A 19,810-nucleotide genomic window follows, 5' to 3' on the forward strand; every position below is an offset into this window, starting at 1 on the left:
GACGGGACGGAGCAGAGCGTCCAGCCGACCGGAGACAGAGACGGAGCGGGGCGTCAGCCGACCGGAGACAGACGGAGCAGGGCCCCAGCCGACCGGAGACGGAGACGGAGCGGGGCGTCCAGCCGACCGGAGACAGACGGAGCGGGGCGTCCAGCCACCGGAGACAGAGACGGAGCAGCGTCCACCGACCGAGACAGAGACGGAGCGGGGGTCCAGCCGACGGAGACGGAGCAGGCGTCCAGCCGACCGGAGACAGAGACGGACAGGGGCGTCCAGCCGACCGGAGACGGAGCGGGGCGTCCAGCCGACCGGAGACGGAGCGGGGCGTCCAGCCGACCGGAGACAGAGACGGAGCGGGGCGTCCAGCGGACCGGAGACGGAGCGGGGCGTCCAGCCGACCGGAGACGGAGAGAGGGCGTCCAGCCGACCGGAGGCAGAGCAGGGCGTCCAGCCGACCGGAGACAGAGACGGAACGGGGCGTCCAGCCGACCGGAGACGGAGCGGGGCGTCCAGCCGACCGGAGACAGAGACGGGACTGGGCGTCCAGCCGACCGGAGACGGAGCAGGGCGTCCAGCCGCCCCTGGCCTGCGGTCCACTGAGACATCGGCACCGGACGGTCACGGCATAGCTGCCCCACCTGCGGGCGTTGAAGAGCTGGCAGTGACTGGACGCGCCGCATGAGCTACGGTGGCGAGCTCTCTGGAAAGCGCCGCCGCTCTCCGTACCTGAGGTCCAGCCAGCTGGAGAATATGGCCAAGGAGCTGCTGGACGATGCTGGAGGAGAGATGGGGACGACTGGCGGTCGGGAGCCGGGGCCCAGCTCCGGCCGGCCGCTGGGCTACAACGGCCGCAGACCTGTTTCCAGACAGGACAATGAGGTGGGTACCGCCACTGTGTCGACTTTACGTCGGAGCGGCGGGGCGGCGAGCGTGTCTGGCGTTTCCACGTGGTTACACGCTGTTTATCAGTCTGATTGCTTGCAGCGTGTTGTACGTGCCTTGAGCGAGGCCTCGGTCAGCATTTCATGTCTGCTGTACGTTTACGTTAACAGGTGCATTAGCGTGCGGTGCATCTTGGTACGGATTGGGCCGCCCTCGCGTTATGCGCCGTCAGAAGTCCGTACTTGAACAGGCTGGACGAACAGGCTGCGCTCTCCGGAGCTTTTCTGCTGTCTAGGCGCAGATGGGTGTTTTCTGCGATATCAACATAGATGTGTTTGATGTGGTCAGTGCTTTATTGGAGCAACCGGCTTAATCGAGAATTCCTTCTGTCTGGGACTGATGTGCTGAGCATAACTCATCTAGGTAATTGTGGAAAAGCAGGATAACCACCGAAGGCGATAAGCATGTGTTCACGTAGGCGGTTTTTCCGCGCGTCGGATGCTCGCACCCATGCTACGAATCGGGTGCCTGCCTACGTCATACTTTTGCTAGAAGGTTTTGCATACCTTTGCAAGTCATCCAGAAATGTCATCAGGTCACGCCCCTGATGTCGGGGTCAAGATGCTTACACAAATGTTATCAAAACGTTTCACTGTGGTTTGCAGATTCAGTGATCGAATGTTTGATACGTAACATATGATATATCAGACCATTTAATTCTGTTTAAAGAAGCTGAATTCCTGCTGGGTTTCAAATCAAGTTTCATCATCTTATTTGGCCTCACTTGGCTCAATTTGAATTGGTCTCAGTTTCACCTTGAACCAAGGACAGCCTACCGCCATTGTGATGCAAAACAAGACGGCTTCCGTGCGAGGCATGTTGTCAAGCTCTCTGAGCAGAATGGCTCTTGCTGAACGATACTCTTACAAGCGTTGATGCAGTGTTTGGGTATTTTTATGGATGAACTCGGCTGTGCCAGGACGACAAGGACCAGTGCCACCAATTGGCTGTATGCACGTACATGGTTCGACCAATGGCTTCAGAGACTCGAGGGTAGAACTAGATCGGTCCATCCCAGGCGCTAGCGTGCGTTGCGACGCTCCTTCGGGCGGAAAGCTTCAGGTGACGCTGGGTAAAAAGGAACTGTTGGAGACCACCTGTACATTGACACACTTCAAGCTGGTGGTTAGGAGATCTGGCACACAGGTTCGGACCCACTGACCGGGTTTACCTCGTAGCTCGGTCAGCTGTGTTCCGGGACCTCGGAGCGGCTCTGATGTCTACTAAGCCAATGACACGCGTACACCATCTGTCGCAATGGCGAGTGTTTTCATCACCGGGCCTCGTGGCAGTGTTCCTTTACAAGTAGTGAACAGCTGTTCGACTTCGACATGATGTTTGATATTTGTTCTTCCAAACGGTTGTTACCTCGTCCGGTGATGATGGTGTTAATAGAGTGGTTTTGCCTGGCATTGTCGCACACAGTGACATCTACACCACCGTCGTTCTTGCCACTAAAATGCACGTGATTGCAGTATGGTTGCAGCATCTCCTATTCAATATGTGCTTTGCCAAAACCCAAGGAGCGATCTCTTTTCATAATTGCTTTCGTTCACGTTTTTCGTTGAAGTATTCACGCCACGATCATGATCTTATGGACCAGATAAAATTGTCTCTAAACACTCCTCAACTTTGTCAGCTCAGGAGCTTCCCATGGTCACAACGTAAACCGTCTTTCGCAAACAGCGCATGGTTACCATTCCCGGGAACAACTCCGACATTGTAAACAACTTCAGTTGTTTCATGGGGCAGTCATCTTTGCGGATGAGACGCGCCTCTTATACGGAACTTCGAAAGGCCATCCTCAATCGGTGGATGCCCTTAAGATGGTGATGTTTTGTGTGAGGCTTTTCCGGTAGCTTTTAATTTTTTCAATTTCAGAAAGGATGTTCATATTTGCCGAATGTATAGCTACTCAGCAACCAATAAACAACAAACCAAATCGCTTTTTTGCAAATTTGCTGCTTTTCGCGACATTAACGTTTCCAATGCACAAAATTGAGTATTAACAAGGTAACACGCAACATTTTGGCACCATTTGTCTAGAATCAGTCCTAGCGATGAGCTCCCATTTTCTTCCGTGACCCGAGAATGAGCCATATTTGCCTTTTTGCACCTGATACGTTTTGAGGTTTTAGAAAATGCTGCTATGGGTGTCCCCCAGCCCTCTTTCCACCCGCACGCAGGATGTCCATTGGATAGTCTCGACCTGGAGGCCCCCCGCGAGGGGGACGGGGGCATTTGTCTAGGACACCCCCAACAAACTGCTTTACCCCGCTCCGAATACATGGCACCGCTTCTGCACAGCAGCTTCTTTTGCTAGACGTATTTTGTCGTCATTCCAACATTCAAAAATTTTGCTTGGCGTAGTTTCGGTGTCATTCCTCCGGTGGCGGCCGCGGCGTTAGGTGCCCACGCGATCTGTTTCAGCATATTGCCATTCACCTGCGGGACATTTCGTCATCCTGCAACAAATCGATGACGTCTGTTTTCGGCTCCGCCCGCTTTCGTGCCCAGTCAATTGCGGTTTCTCCGCCTATCCTCATGTCAGCGTTGAATGTGCACTGTCCGGTGGGGCTTGTATGCATCTCTAGAGCTGTGTCTGGTTCGATTTCCAGTCGAAACTGTCTTTACAGTGGTGTGGTAGCATTGCTGGCATCGAGTGGCACCATTCTTAGTTTTGCCTCGCTTGGCAAATTTGCGTTGAACTTCCGCTCGCAAGTGACGCACTTTTCATCGATGTTAGATTGAGTAACGCAACGCCTGTTTGCTTTGCTGCTCTGTTGCTTGGGACATTTCTGGGACGGAATCTCTTTTGCTTTATGTTGTATTCGGCTGCGTGATCACTACAACTGCAGCCTGCAAAAAAACAAGAGACCATCCCGGAGCTCAGCTGCAAACGACTAAAACGGAAGCATGATACGTTCCCACCGTAGCTGTGCTCCTGTTATTCGTTGCTTTGTTTGCTGTGAAGCGCTCGCACATGCGGGCTTCACTGGAACACATGCACGTCATTTGGGCCATCGGGGAACTGCTCGGCGAATCATTCGGCCGTTCATGGTACTCGGTCTGTTTATCGTTACTGCCGCAGGATCAGTTGGCATGCAAACTCTACCTGGTGGTCAGTGGCTATCGCCATGCGTACGCAACTTCAGGGCCCGTGGACACGGCTCCCTGCCGCGCAGTCCCAGCCAAACACCTGCGCGAGGAACGTACAGATGTTCACAGCCTGGACTAGGCCCGCTATCCACAAAACACCCGATCGATACCAACCCCCCTCCCCCCCCCCCCCCCCCCGCCCCGCCCTTCCAGCATATTCCCACCGGGCGGCACCCGTACCTGGCGGTGACGTCACCCCCATCGGGGGCGACACGTGCCACCAACGCCGGGAACGGCAATCGATGGCTGCGTGCCTAAGCCGGCCGCTCGCGGCCCAGCGGCCACTCGCCGCGCTCCGCCGGCCCCGCGTCGACGTGTCGTCGGACTCGACGGGCCGGGCGGCGGCGACGCGAGTCCTCGGCGCCTGGCCGGTCCTCCCAGTCCTCTGAGAGGACCGCGCGCTCGGAGGACGGGTCACGCCGCGTCACCGGCCGTCCTCCCGGGTCTGAAGCGAGCGTGCTCGCGCGGCTGAGCGGGGCACCTCCGCCGGCGCAAGAGCTCTGCTGCCGAAGCCAGGGCCGGCGAGCGGGACTCGTCCCCGTCTCCTCCGCCCTTCCTCCCGAGACGAGAGGACGTCTCCACGATAAGCCGCCACGCTGTCGGCTCCGCACGAGCCGGCCGGGCCCGCGCAGACGCGCCTGCCTCCGCTCCGGACTCAGGAGACGGTAGAGACCATCCAGCACTCCGACATGTCGGCCGGCAGGGTGGCTGACGTCGACTATGCCGGTCCGGTGAGTCACGCTGCTGTTAACTCTGCGGCCTGGGGACAGCACGTGCCGTTGACTGCATTGGCCCGATGGACGAAGCAGCTGTTGACTGGCGGCCTGGCCGCCCTGTGGTTGGTGTTGCTGTTGGTTGTGTTGCCCGGTGAGTGGTGCTGTCTCTGACTGTGTTGACCCGATGAGTGGTGCTGTCTCTGACTGTGGTGCGTCTCGGACTGTGTTGACGGTGGTGCTGTCTCTGACTGTGTTGACCCGATGAGTGGTGCTGTCTCTGACTGTGTTGACCCGGTGAGTGGTGCTGTCTCTGACTGTGTTGACCCGGTGAGTGGTGCCGTCTCTGACTGTGTTGACCCGGTGGGTGGTGCTGTCTCTGGACTGTGCTTGACCCGATGAGCGGTGCTGTCTCTGACTGTGTTGACCCGGTGAGTGGTGCTGTCTCTGACTGTGTTGGCTCGGTGAGAGGTGCTGTCTCTGACTGTGTTTGGCCGGTGAGTGGTGCTGTCTCTGACTGTGTTGGCCCGGTGAGTGGTGCTGTCTCTGGCTGTGTTGGCCCGCGGAAGTCTGCGAGTGAAGGTGGCGTCTAACCTGCTGGCCACGCAGGTGCAAAGGCCGCTAGTTATGGCGTGTGGTGCGTGAGCGAACGGCACGATATTAGTTTAATCGGTCGGGTGGTAGTGTCCGTCTACGAATGGTAAAAGTAGCAGTATAGTAACCATAACAGTAGGCACTGACTTTGTCGGTCGGCTTCAAAAGCCAGTGCTGACCTTGCCGGTCCAGACATTACGGGTGCGAAACATTGAGGGTCACTACAACTCCTAATATGATGCAATAATTCTGTCCTGTTGGTGACGATGGTAGAGTTCACCCTGGAGGTGACAGCTCCCCTGACCGGAGTCCACCCTGGAGGTGACAGCTCTCCTGACCAGAGTCCATCCTGGCGGTGACAGCTCCCCTGACCGGAGTCCACCCTGGAGGTGACAGCTCTCCTGACCAGAGTCTACCCTGGAGGTGACAGCTCTGCTGACCAGCGTCCACCCTGGAGGTGACAGCTCTCCTGACCAGAGTCCACCCTGGAGGTGACAGCTCTCCTGACCGGAGTCCACCCTGGAGGTGACAGCTCTCCTGACCTGAGTCCACCCTGGAGGTGACAGCTCTCCTGACCAGAGTCCACCCTGGAGGTGACAGCTCTCCTGACCGGAGTTCACCCTGGAGGTGACAGCTCTCCTGACCAGAGTCCACCCTGGCGGTGTGTGCTGTGCTAATCCGCACGCCTCTGTCCCGCAGCGGAAGCCGTTGGATGCCAACCGGTACGCTACCAAGAAGACCATCGCGCAGGGCATGCTGGACGTGGCGCTGCTGACGGCGAACGCCTCGCAGCTGCGCTACGTCCTGCAGGTGGGGGAGCAACACGAGTTCTACACCCTCATGGTCACCCTCATCAGCGTCAGCATCATCCTGCAGGTAAGGTGTCAGCGACAACAGGAGGCGAGCGCGGCTTGCAAGCACCCAAAACTTGCAGGGCATCTCGTGTTTCGTACCGTAGGTGGCACGCTTTGACATGCTGTGGGTGGCATGTTATGCATTCGGCTTGCTTGCCGCACAAATGCACTTCCAGGCTGCTCGTCAGTGGTTGCAGACTGTCATGCTGTAACCAAAAACAGAGCGATTGCGTTTGGAACGTTTAGCCTTCTGAGCCGCGACCTTGGCCAGCAGTCGCCACCCGTTTGGGATTTATACATCCCGTCTGACAACGGTATGATGTGACTAAGGCTGGGATAATATATGTGAAGTGCATGCAAATGATAGAAACACCTTTTACACGAAGGACCCGTAAAGCTGCACCAATAAGATCACAGTAGATAAACACATTTAGAAAGAGTTTATGTAGCTTGATAGCTAACTACAGATTGTCGGCTTCAGCTCCCTGGGAACGATAATTTTCAGCTGAAAATGAAAACCACCCATGTTGTATGTTATATCCATACTGGTTCGTAAGAGCACAGGCCCAGAGTCAAATAAAAACTGATATAACCCGTTGTCTCAAAATCTCCATGAGCTACTGCGAGGTATGGCGAGGCGGCATAATCCTTAAAACACGTTTTAAACGTAACTGTTAATTCCCATGGCAGCGGTTGCTATTTCATGCATGCCATTTGTTGTCTTTGGTGATGTGCGACACTGAGCCACAGGCATGTTTGCACAGAGGTATCCAGGCATGTGTGGTATGGTATGCAACAGCTATGGCAAAGTGACAATCCTGCCACGCGATCTGTCGTCAAATTAGGTATACTAGCAACACCTCGCGATTGAAAGACCCCTGTCATGAAGCGCGGCGGGAAGGCAGCCCAGCCGGTGGCAGCGCCCGCCCCGGGCTGTGCGTCCTTGAGAAGGGTTTCCTGTTGCCGCTCGAGAGCTGTGTGCTGGAGCACGCGCCACGCGGCGCTGGGTGTTCTCCACGGTCCGCCGCCGTCGGTGCCGGATATTGTCCGTGGTCCGATGCTTCCAGTGAAAGGCTCTCTTGGACCGCGGCGGGCGTTGCCTGCGTCTGCAAGGCCGAAGGCATTAAGTTCACAAACCGCATGTTATCAGAGGAAACGTGTTCGCGCTGGAACTGATTGTCTTGCTGAGGACGTAGCAGGTGATGGCCTGTGTGCCATCAAAGCTGGAACAGAGTTTGAAGGTTGGCTTGTATCCCGGTAAACCTCTGATTACTTTCCGCTTAATTGGGTTTTGAGCACTGAGTGCGTTGCTTGCACGGACTTCGCATCGGGGATTAAGTGTGTGGTGGTGAAGTGAACTGTTGGCATAGTAGTGACCTCGTTAGCGCGCCGTTGTTGGCTAAGACCTTGGAGTTTTTGGAATCAGCCAAGTGTCGCAAAGAATGCTTGGTGTTGGGAGTTTTGTACGGGCAGATTACTGAGAACATTGCGCCTTCACGAAAACTGTCGAAAGGCTTAAATGCAGGTCGAAGGTTGAAGCCGGACGAGTGCAGCGCACGCGCCAAAAGCAGCACCCAGTTCAACAGAAAAACCGGTGCTCCTGAAAACAGAGCGTTGCTCTCTCACAGTGCCCTGGAACAATATGGAACGGGTTTAGAGGATTGTTGTATGCAACGCACGAAAAGGAAAGCTCTGCTAAGCGTCCTCCAGGGGCGTAACGGCGCGTGGCGGCATCCGCTTCCCTCGCTGATCGCTTGGTCGCCGGCAACGGCGAGTCAATAACGCGTCCATCATCACGGGCAGCGGCAGCATTGTCGGTCCGCGGCCTACCGAGACCGCTCTTGGCCACGCCAGCTGACGGCCGGGCTCGCTCCGGCCGCGGCACACTATCGCAATATGGCGTGCGGCGCGCGTCTCCGCCATGGTCCACCAAGCCGGCTCAAATCTCTCAACGACAGCAGCGCCGTCAGGGGTCGCGATTGGCCTGCCATCTAACGGCGTGACGTCGTCCGTTGCAGGTGCTGATCGGCGTGCTGTCGTTGAGTTTGAACTTGCTGCGCGATTGCCGCCTGGACCGGGACGAGTACGCCAAATCGGCAAACGCAATCAACTACACGTCGCTGGCGTTCGTGTTTGTCATTACGACCACCAACGTGCTGATATCGGCCTTCGATGTCCGGCCGACGAGTAGGGAAGGCGCGCCCTGAGACAGTATACGGGGGCGCGGCCGCGCGGACCGATCGCGGGCTCCAGTGTACGGGGGCGCGGCAGCGCGGACCGATCGCGGGCTCCAGTGGTGCCCATGGTCCCGGAGGGAGGCGCCGCTGGCGGAGACGTAGGCGCGAGCAGACGTTTTAATTATTCTGTCGTGTTTGAATCATAAAAATGAAACCAGGTCAAGTGTTGATGTGAATTTGCCAGCGGATATTGGATCATCTTATATCCTGTTAGTTCCTGTAGTGATACCGAATTCTTTGAGCACTTGGTAAAGGTTTGGCTTGTAAAGCACGCAACACAAAAACGCCGTTTGGACGGCGCAGTATTCTGGAATGCTGTGACAGCATGTGACTTTGTTATAGCTGGGCTATGTGTGATAGGAGTTAGCGATTACCGGAGGGACTCAGGTCTAATGTACTCGCCGGCTTTAACATTCTGCCTGGAGATGTCAGTGCAGTCACCGAGAGGCAGGTTTTATCTCTTCAATAAACAACTATCGTGTGGTGGTGCCATTAATCACGTGTTCTGAATGAGTGATGCGCACATCAGTCACAGAGCAATCGTTGGCTGGGTTTGAAAATGTAGAGGGCTGAACGGTTACGACCATCGCGTAAAAAGCTGCAATAAGATAAGATATATGCTACATTTTGTGTAATAATTTCATAATAACAGGAAGCCTATGTGGGACACAGTCAACCGTTGGAAACTATGAAACTTCATTGTTCGTCCGCACTATTTTGGTTCATTTGTGTAAGAATAAGTTGTGAGTTGTGAGCATTTAAGCCGGTGATCGCCCGAAGCGTCTCAGTTATAACGCGGGCGCCCTCTACCATTCCATTCATCATGTTTAATCCCGTGGGATGAGGAAGGTGGCACCAGTGGTATTTGTTCTGCTTGTTTAATGAGTACGGCTAGCCCCAGTGAGCGGCGGGGCTGCAGCTGCCGGTCCAGCTCTTATGAGGCTGACCGCCGCACGGCTCTGCTTGTTTAATGAGTACGAGCTAGCCCCAGTGAGCGGCGGGGCTGCAGCTGCCGGTCCAGCTCTTATGAGGCTGACCGCCGCACGGCTCTGCTTGTTTAATGAGTCGTGAGCCCCAGTGAGCGGCGGGACTGCAGCTGCCGTCCAGCTCTTATGAGGCTGACCGCCGCACGGCTCTGCTTGTTTAATGAGTACGAGCTAGCCCCAGCGAGTGGCGGACTGCAGCTGCCGGTCCAGCTCTTATGAGGCCGACCGCTGTACGGACCGCTGAAGGATCGGCCGCTGTCGCCACTCCAGTGAGGCCACGCCGAGGGCCTCGCAGACTGTGACGATACCTGCAGCCGCCCTGACTGCTGAGGGACCGGCGGCTGTCGCGGCCTTGTTCTCTGAATACCTCATCTCCCTCTGCCCTGACGGCGGATGTGGCAGCCTTGTTCTCTGAGTATCTCATCTCCCTCTGCCCTGACGGCGGTTGTCCCAGCCTTGTTCTCTGAGTACCCCATCTTCCTCTGCCCTGACGTCCCCGTCGACGATGACAGGCCCGTCCACGGTGGCGGAACGCGCGTCACTTCGGACGTCACCGGCGTCAGACTGTAGTGACCTTTCCTGAGATATCGCTCGGAGGGCGCCTTTAATGACTATAATAATTTGTCGCACACAAGTCATCACACCAACTGCACATGCAGACACGACAGCTTATCACTAACGAACCATTATCGCATAAGGTCTGCCCAGCAGCGTACTCTGGATTTGACGCCTGGGTGGCAAGCCGGTGCTCGGGCAGGATGTAATTATGTGAAGGCAAACCAACAGACTGGTATATCACCAGCCCCGTTGGGGTTCTGATGCACGTTGTTCTAAGTCTAGGCCACATCCTGTTGTATTTAAGGTTGTTTGCAGAAAAGGTGGTGTCGGTGCTTTCCGGTTAATTGCGATCCACCTACCAGCTAGAGCGTTGAGATCGCATGCCAAACCGCACAGCTGGTTTTGCTTACACCACACAGCTGGTTACGCCTGCACCACACAGCTGGTTTTGCCTACACCACACAGCTGGTTTAGCCTACACCACACAGCTGGTTTCGCCTACACCGTACAGCTGTTTCCCTGCGCCACACAGCTGGTTTCGCCTACACCACACAGCTGGTTTCGCCTACACCGTACAGCTGTTTTCCCTTGAGCCACACAGCTGGTTTCGCTTACACCACACAGCTGGTTTCGCATACACCGTACAGCTGTTTTCCCTTGCGCCACACAGCTGGTTTTGCCTACACCACACAGCTGGTTTCGCTTACACCACACAGCTGGTTTCGCCTACACCGTACAGCTGTTTTCCCTTGAGCCACACAGCTGGTTTCGCTTACATCACACAGCTGGTTTCGCTTACACCACACAGCTGGTTTCAAGTACCTACGGACTCTGCCTGCTGAGGTCCGACATTCATCTCCGAGCATTACCGAAAGTAGGTGGATCCATTGCGTGCGCTCGGTTCGTGTCATAGCCGGCGCACGTGGACCCTCACGCTTGCCAGCACGATTGTTCATTTTCTGCTCTGTCAGTATTAGTTTCATGCTGTTGCGGGGCCTAGTCACCGAAATCTGGGCCTCATTGGTCATTTGAATCGCGTTTTTCAGCTTGTTGCGAATTGTGTGCATTTTACGTTTTCCATGTTGATCGAATGTGGCCGGTTAAATACTGGCAATATTGCAACGCTGCAAGAAAAGAGCACCTGGCTTAACAGCTGCATTAAATCTTCCAAGTTGCTTTGAGGATAGGACTGCACATGTGATGACAAACTGCGTTAGCACATGTCGAAAACGTCATGGCGTTACGATCACTAGTTCGAACGATTTAAACCCGTAAAAAATCTGAATGGGACGAGCCTAACTGCTGAAGTTTCATTTCCACGTAGTTGACATATTAAAGCGCACACGCAGCCTTGCGCCTAATAATACCCGTAAGCAAACTGTCATCTAAGTTTTCATTGCAATGCATTCCAACCCACGTGGACTTGGCGCCGAACCCTGCATGTGTCCACTGCCTGTGAAAGGAGCGCACGAGCATGATCGCCGACTGTGCTCTGGAATTAACATTGCGTAGGTCAAATCGGCTTGTAAGACACAGCACACAACAACTAAGCGCGCTTCTCTGTCTCTGGCGTTGCGGTTAGAGGCGGGCCGCGATTTGGAGTCATACTTCTGCCAGTCTTCCGAGTATGCGCGCTCGCGGTGGGTCTGGATTGGTTCGATGACAAGGTGGCAGAGTGGTTGGCTGCGCCGTTGAGGCTGCGCCTGCCGGGATCTGTTTGGAGGAGTATGTACGGCCAAAGGTCTAGTCCGCTGACGGAGAAGGTCACGACGGCGTTCCGCTTGCCTATGGCCAGATCCCGCCAGGCCAAGCGCTTCAGGTGCGCTACAAGACGCGAGGAAACATCTGAATCGAAAAGCTTTCGGTGTGCTTCTGAGACTTCTCACACTCGGAGCACGCCGGCATTTCCCTCCCATCCTCCATGACCTCCATGGTGAAGATGCCGAAGCAGTCCCACAGTTGCACTTAGCACGTCTTAGACGGGACCAGCTGACTCGAATCACACGGAGTCGAACGTAGCCATCTGGCAAGCAGGTCCGACAGCGGTGCAGCCCTGGTGGTAAGAGAACTAGGTTCATGCTTTACGGCGTTTGTACAGCAGGTGTTGCCGGAGTTCTCCAGGCCAGTGGAGCCGGTACCCCGCCTCCGTCGATGTCACCAACGCCACCCCCACTCCCATCGCAGCTACCACCACCGGCCCCGCTGTCCCAGCCGCCAATGAGGCTGTCGAGGCCACCCTCGTGACGCGACGCATGGCACGCGCGTCGGCATGGCGCGGCTGAAGCTTGACCCGCTGCTCGACGGCGCCGCCGCGGCCCGGTCGGCCGGAGACACCTGTGACGACCGCCGAGGCCGCGCGGCCGCGCACGATTGGCACAGACGTGCGCGGCCGCGGCCCGGCGGTGCCTGCCGCTGCGGACCGTTCTGAGTCTGCTGAGCTCCCGCGCGAGCGCCGAGCGGGCAGCTCAGAAGAGGTCGGTTGCGTCAGCCGCTAGCTCGGACCTGGACCACGGGCAGAGGTCGGCGCAGGGATGGCGTTAGTAGGCGTCTGATGCGCGAGCTGCGGCCCTGGTCTCACGTGCGGCACCCGACACGCCGCTCGACCCTAACCAACGCCGGAGGCGGCATCTGGCTGCGTTGGTTAGACTGTGCGCACGGCTGCACTATGCACACTTCCACTCCAGCGCAAGTGTGGGTTTACTTTGCCCTCCATTGCCAAACGTTATCTTAATTCGCTCCGATGGTTGGGTTCACTCCGTAATCTCAACTGTGCGAGAACAGCCATGTGTCGATGAATGCGGTGGCAACCATACAACCACATTGTAAATGACTCGTAAATCATTCGCTTTTAATATTTGGGTAATTGCAATAACTTCCCCCGCCGACTTTCTGCGCCGCTACCTGTTTGACCAGTTTGTCCGCCAGTGCGTGCTTCCCCATGACCCCCCCCCCCCCCCCCCTTGCGTCCGCCAGTGCCTGCAGGCCATCACGAACCTGGCGCTGACGGTGCTGGACGCTCGCGACACCAGCCAGGCGCTGGCCAGGCCTCGCGAGTACCTCAACTACCTGACCATGGCCTTCGCCCTGGGCACCGTCATCGCCGACGCCATCCGCTCCGGCTTCGGCTACGACGCCGGGCCGACGCAGGCCGTCGCCGCAGCGCCGTGAATGCGGGAGCCTCTTCGGCGAGGAAGAACACCGGCAGAACACCGCCCGGCGGCGTGACAAAGCGACGGCAACGTCCTTAGATATGACAAGAGATACACAAATGGCTGATGACACACTCGCCAGCCAGCCGCGCAAAGGGCCGTAAATGGTCTTGACACGTCGGTAGCAAACGAGAAACAGCTTGAAATGGCTCAAAAGCACGACACCAAACACCACGGAGCGTCATGGACGCGGCAGCAAATAATATACACGAGCGTTGATGCTCTGTAACGAGAGAACAAACTGCACAAACGACGGCTGGCTTCTCGGAACTAAATAGCTAATGGGGTACACAACGAGCGACCACCCGTAATGCAACTTAAACGCCGCAGAAGGCAAAGCCGGTCGCGGCCGAATGACTGAAGAGGGTTCACGGACCGCCCTCCGCACCACGTGCTAAGCGTCCGTCTGTCCGTCCGAGAGCGACGAAGGCGACCCGAGAGGGTGGGGAGCACCAGCGCCGGCTGTCGAGCCTCGAGTGGCTCGGGCGTCTCAGTGACGCGCCACCTGGCAGGGAGCGGGTGTGCTGTGGACAGACGACGTTCCACTGCCGCTGGAGCTCACCGCCGAGGCGGTGGAGAGGCTGCACACCGCCGTGCGAGGTCACGACCCGTGGATTTGGCCTCGAGACCGGACACTGCGCGCTTCAGCGTCGGGTCAACGGCTGCACTGCACGCACGAGGTGCACTGGGAGTGGTCGTCTGGCCTCTCATTGTCTTGTCCAGGCGCAGTCGGTTGATGGTGTCTGCGGCTCCGCCTGCCTTCCGCACTCCAGGTCCAGGGCGGCGTCAGTCCCGACTTCCCGACCCGGACCCGATCTTGACGCCCGTCCTCTGTTTCAGATCCTGATCGGAGTCCTTCTCATGGTGCTGGGGGCACTGGATATCACTGACGAGTCCCCCACCCAGATGGCCGCAGACATCATCAACGACATCACCGTCATCATGGTGTTCATCGTCACCCTGTTAAACGTCATCATCGCCTCGTTCGGCATCGAGACCACGCAGAGGCTGTTTGTGACGGTCACGCCGGCCCCCGCCGCCTGACCTCCTCCGAGCGCATCAAGCCAGGGCTGCGTGGCCAATGTCCAGCAGGCACAGCTGGCCGATCCGGACAGCCATCCGGCGAATGCCACCAGCGTAGTGTCTCCAATGTCACGAGATGTCTGTCCCGACGTCTGCAAGCACGCAGAACGCTGGCGCTCCTGTGCCAGCGCGTCTCGGTTACAGCGATGGTCCACGCACTCTCGGGATTACTTTCTCACGATGCGCCCTGTACAACCGCACCCTGCTCTTTCACCGTGGCCAATGTCCATGTGTCGGCCAGTGAGCGTGTGGATGTGAGTAACTGCAAATAGATGTGAATCAAGGTGTACCCATGTCAGTTGCCTCGTGGAAGGCGCTAATGCATGAGCAGGACTGCTGTCAGCCGTGGCACCCACCGTGTACACCTCGCAAAGATGTTGGTTCGGAAAAAACGCAAATGAATGCTACTCAAACTGTGTTGTTTCTATCCCGGTTGAGCCACAGTCTCTGGGCGCTAATATGGCCAATGCACTCGATGGCGCTCCATAAAAGTGCGTCGCGCTTGTTCGGAGGCCCTGGATGTGACCTCAACATCATAAGATACAGATGGGACAGCCGCGCTCGGGCCTGTTGACTAGTGAGATTCGTTAGTCAACGATGCATCGATCCAGGAAAACATGTTGTTTATTTGCGTTTGCGTTTGCGTTTCTTTTTTAAGGTCAGTTTGTGATTGGAAATGACATTTGTAGAAGCCATTTGCGCGACATTCTGGCAATACGATACAGGCCTTACTTCACAACTGATGCCCTCGGTACTTCCACTCATTGGTTAGAGGGAGCGCCCCACCTTTGGGGCATAGGTCAAAAGCATACATAGACACAGAGTGCAGTGTCGTAGTGTTTCAAATTAACTTTGGACTAAGCAGGGAAAACAGCCAAAGCCTGCCCCAAAATGCATAAATCACGGCGTTTGCTTCGCACGTGATGCATCTTTCCATTACAGATGATAGGCAAGCTTGCTCGCAGACTGAATATGAGATCAAATCCCTGGTGTGGTACTCACCAAAACGTGAAATTATATATATTACAGTGACTTATATAATATATTGCTGTACGTCTACACGGCAGAACTGATGCTTCCAAAGTCATACCCACCACTGGGATCCTTCTATCAAAACTCAAGCCTTTTCTCACACACCAACGCGACAGAGCGACGAAATGCCATAACTTAACGAACCAATAATGTTTCGTAGCGGCACAGCGAATTCCAACTGCAGTCTTGCCAAAGACGTCCCTTTCTAACATCGGTTGGGAGGCCCAGCCGAAATGGTTTGCCTAACCTACCTCGACACAAGATTTCTCCCCGGATTTCGGCCACTTGAATTTGCATCATCGGTGTTAAAACGAAAAATAGAGATATCGCAGATACACAATTGTTTTCATGCGGATGAATGACTTCCCATTTCAAGCTGATGTAAGCTGCCTTTTTGCAAAAGCGTCAGAATGGGTCTCAATTCACACATAAAAAGTTCGCACGTCAACATCAGGTACCAACAGAACACTATTTAGTACAAAATTAGCATGGTATTAACAGTTTTGTATGTAGGTACCTACTACCTAGAATGCCAATAGTTCAGATATTTGCACTGCAGTCATGTGGCCCAAGATTCCCTCTTTGCTCATATGCATTGCTGGGGCTTAGAAGAGCGTTGGGCGGGGGGGGGGGGGGGGAGTCAGCACTGGGGACTTAGGCCCCGGAAAGTATATAAAAAGATGCTCCTGAATGTTGTCTAGCTGGGGTTGACTGCTAGCTTGCTATTCATTCTCACACCCTGCTAAGAGTCCGCGCATTTCAAACTCCAAACGGATAAGTGTTAGCAGTACAAGCAACGTTGCGTGTACATAAAGGCTGTGTATCAAAGCGGATGCAGTAAAAATCACAACGGGTAAATATCGTTGAAGAGTACGTTTTGTCGTATGCCACTAAATGTCGCCTCAAAGTTTTTGCAACAGAAATACTATACATAAGCTGCAGGGGCAGATCCGGAGGGCGGATCACAGGGCCATGGTCCCTGACCCTTGGGCCCGAAGGGACCCATTAGCTCCGATGGGGCCCATAGCCGGGCGAACAGGTTGAGTCTTTTAACACAAAGTGCAACAAAACTGGATATTTCTGGACTTCCAGGCGACTAAAAACAGCTGTGAGCGAAAGTGAAGGGCTTATGGGAAGTACAAAAATTATTCAATGATTGGAAAAGTTGTGAACTGGAAATTTTAAGCCCCATTACACTGTCTACGGGCCCATGCTGTTTCCGGGGGACCTATATGCACACTTGCAGGATCATTTTGATCGTTAAGGAGCATTCCAGGTTGCCCTTGATTTCCTTGCATTTGCTCGGAGGGCCCTGCGCTGTTGTTGAGGTCCCTCCTGTTAGCGTGCCGGGGCACTCCTGTCAATCACGGGCCCTTCCACGGATTCTTCCCATTCGCCAGAAAGGCTCTGTGAGCTATAGCCGAGGTATTTTCTTTGGCTCAGGGTCCCTTTACGTGGGCCTCGGTTAACCTACCGACACACTTGCGATATGTTCGTGGGCCCTCTTCATTGGTCTAGGGTATTTCCAATTCTCTGTCACTTAGGGCCCTAAACTCTTGTCGGGGACCCGTCCGATGGCCTGCTTGGGCACACTCAGTCGTTTGGGTACCTTCCATACTGGGTGTTGGGTACTTCTTTTCTAAATGGGGGCCCTACGCTGTTGAAGGGAGGCCTATCTGATAACCTGCTCGGGTACATTCGATCGTTCGGGGGCCTCCATATTGGTCCTTGTCCTCGTGCTCTTTGAATGAACCCTACGCACTTGTCGCCCCCCCCCCCCCCCTATTTGCCTCCCCGGCCGCACTTGATTGCTCGGGGGCCCTGCACATTGGTTGTTGATGCTTGAATTTAGGGCCCTTTGCTCTTATCGGGGTCATCTGATTACCTGTTCGGGTATACTTCATCTTTCGGGGCCCTCCACACCGGGTTTTGGGCACTTCTTACTTGAATGGAAGGCCTCATGCTCCTGTCGGGGCCGGTTCTGATGAAATGCTCTGGCACATTCGATCGTGGGGCACCACTATATCTGGCTTTGGGTACTTCCTTTTTGAATGGGGAACCCTCCGCTCTTTTCTGGGGCCCGGTCTGTTAACCTGCTCTGGCGCACTCAATTATTCGGGGCCGTCTACATCGCGTCGTGGGTATTTCATATTCGAACAGGAGGCTCTACGCTCTTGCCGGGGGCCCCATCTGTTAACCTGCTCGGACACACTCGAACATCCGGGGGCCCTCCACATTGTATCTTGAGTACTTTCTATCTGAATGGAAGGCCCTACACACTTGTCGGGGGTCCCATCCGTTTGCCTCCTCGGCTACACTAGATTGTTCGGAGGCCCTGTATATTGGGTCTTGGCGTTTGAATTTAGGGCCCTACACTCCTGTTGGGGCCATATGATAATCTGCTCGGGTACCCGACATTTTTCGGAGGCCCTCCGTACTGGATTGGGGTACTTCTTGTTTAAATGGAAGGACCTATGTTCTTGTCGGGCCCCTTCTGACAACCTGCTCGGGCACATTCCATCTTTCTAGGGGCCATGTACAAAGGTTCTTGGGTACTTTCTGTTTAAATGGAGGGCCTTGCGCTCTTGTTGGGAGCCCTATCTGTTAGCCTGCTCTAGCGCACCGGATCAGTCGGGGGCTCTCTGCGTTGGATCTCGGGTACTTCGTATTTAAATGGAGGCCCTACGCTCTTGACGGGGACCCTATTTTTCAACCTGTTCGAGCACACTCAATTGTTGGGAGCCCTACATATTTTGTCGAAAGTATATCTTATTTGAATGGATGGCCCTATGTTCTTGGTGGGCCTCATCTATTAAGCTGCTCGGGCCGTTGCTGGATGCAAAGGGGGGAGGCACGGGGCCATGTCCCCATGGACCACGTCGAGAGTATCTATAGGCTCCGAAGGGGCCCATACCGGCCGAACAGACGCAGCTTTCTTAAAGTACAAATGGACGCCTCTGGGCCTACAGACGACTAAGAACAATTGCTAGCAAAAGTGAAGAGTTCATGGATGGACGAAGTTAGTTCTTTCCCGATTAAAAATGTGCTACTTGGGGGGGGGGGGGGAATCTTGGCGCTCATTACGCTGTCCAGAGGCCTTACGCTGCTGCCCGGGCCCTACATGTCTACTTGCCGGGTCAATCTGATCGCTAAGGAGCTTTCCATGTTGCCTCTGATCTATTTGCATTTCCTCGTAAGGCCCAACGCTGCTGTTGGAACGCAATTTGCTTCCATGCCTGGGTACTCTTGATCGATCAGGTTTTCCTCCATGGATTTTTCCCATTCGTCCGAAAAGCTCTATACGCTTTCCCGGGGCCCCATATGGCAGGGCACGCTCAATTGGTCAAGGGCCATTCATATTAGTCTCCGGTCCTTTCCACTTACTTTGAGGGCCTCGTGCAGTTACTGGGGCTTTATAAGGTAAGACGCCGAGACACCCGATGTTCATGGGTCCTCTACCTTGATGGAAAGATATTTTCCTTTGATCTTTTGCAGAGGACTCTTCACTTTTATCAAGGCTCTTTCTGTTAACGTTCTCGTACACTCTTGATGGCACAGGGGTATCAATTAATGATGTTGGGTAACTCCCATTTGCTCAGAGGGTCTCGTGTTCTGGGTGGGGCAACACATGTCAGACTACCGGGACACTACCGATTGTTTAGGGGCCCACCCCCTTGATCTTGGTTTCTTCTTGCCTGCTCTGAAGATCTTGCACTTGTTGACGGGAGCCACTTTGTTGGCCTCCTGCGGCGCCCATGATCGTTCGGGTTTCGTTCCAAATGCCCTTGATGGCTTTGTCTCGGAGCAGCAGTTGAACATGCGCCGGTGAATTTTTACGCGCAATGCCGAACGTAATTTCACATGTCGCCGACGTCGTATGTGTCATTTCCATTGGCTATTGAGTGTTTGACAGTTATCATACTGGTGCATCAAGCTTCTAAACATACTTTGAATGCTAGGAAACGTTGTACTCCTTTATAACCAAGGAAAATTATGCATTAGTCATCAGCCATCAGCTGATGATATCGCCCAGCCAGCTAGCCGTAAATTCATAAGCTAGGAATGAGGTCCATGCTTAGTTTCGATGGTTGTTAGCAGCCAACTCAATCTTATTTTGCCTGTTGTTCCGGAACACTCCGCCTGAAAATCACAGCAATTTACATGATTTGTAGAAAACGAGTGAGTTCTACGTGTGTGCATGCGTAGCACACCAGCTTTATAGGGCTGTGCACAGTAAGATGGTTTCCGTACTTATAAATAAATAAATAAGTAATTACTTATGTGCATATATATATATATATATATATATATATACTATATATATTATATCACAAACGACTCGTCTTAAAATGTAATGACCTGAAAAGCAATAATTTTTTTGGAGGGGCCCCAAGCTCCAGGGGCCCCAAAATGTTGCGTGCCCCCCCCCCCTTGACGAAATCC

At 54.7% G+C, this 19,810-nt stretch overlaps 1 protein-coding gene across 4 annotated transcripts; it reads left to right on the forward strand.

Moving 5' to 3' along the window:
- The first annotated feature begins 513 nt into the window (after nucleotides 1-513).
- Nucleotides 514-14,728, forward strand: LOC119109606 (ninjurin-2). Of its 4 annotated transcripts, none has more exons than XM_037233305.1 (3): nucleotides 514-879; nucleotides 6,108-6,284; nucleotides 14,093-14,728. In XM_037233305.1, the coding sequence occupies exons 1-3, from the start codon at nucleotides 679-681 to the stop codon at nucleotides 14,294-14,296; spliced, it is 582 nt and encodes a 193-aa protein (XP_037089200.1). In that variant the 5' UTR covers nucleotides 514-678; the 3' UTR covers nucleotides 14,297-14,728. The 4 variants fall into 4 exon arrangements, with proteins under 4 accessions (XP_037089200.1, XP_037089201.1, XP_037089202.1 ...); XM_037233306.1 differs by having other exon boundaries at nucleotides 13,017-14,109; XM_037233307.1 differs by lacking the exon at nucleotides 14,093-14,728 and adding an exon at nucleotides 8,281-8,991.
- The last annotated feature ends 5,082 nt before the right edge of the window (nucleotides 14,729-19,810 follow it).

This window comes from Pollicipes pollicipes, unplaced genomic scaffold (assembly GCF_011947565.3).
Source record: "Pollicipes pollicipes isolate AB1234 unplaced genomic scaffold, Ppol_2.1 Scaffold_7231;HRSCAF=8579_pilon_pilon_pilon, whole genome shotgun sequence".
NCBI lineage: Eukaryota > Metazoa > Arthropoda > Thecostraca > Pollicipedomorpha > Pollicipedidae > Pollicipes > Pollicipes pollicipes.

Excerpts from the sequence above, each read along its gene's own strand:
- LOC119109606 (XM_037233305.1), top strand. The coding sequence starts at position 679 with ATGAGCTACGGTGGCGAGCTCTCTGGAAAGCGCCGCCGCTCTCCGTAC. Across the intron at positions 880-6,107 it reads TTTCCAGACAGGACAATGAG|CGGAAGCCGTTGGATGCCAA; the intron begins GTGGGTACCGCC and ends TCTGTCCCGCAG. Across the intron at positions 6,285-14,092 it reads GCGTCAGCATCATCCTGCAG|ATCCTGATCGGAGTCCTTCT; the intron begins GTAAGGTGTCAG and ends CCTCTGTTTCAG.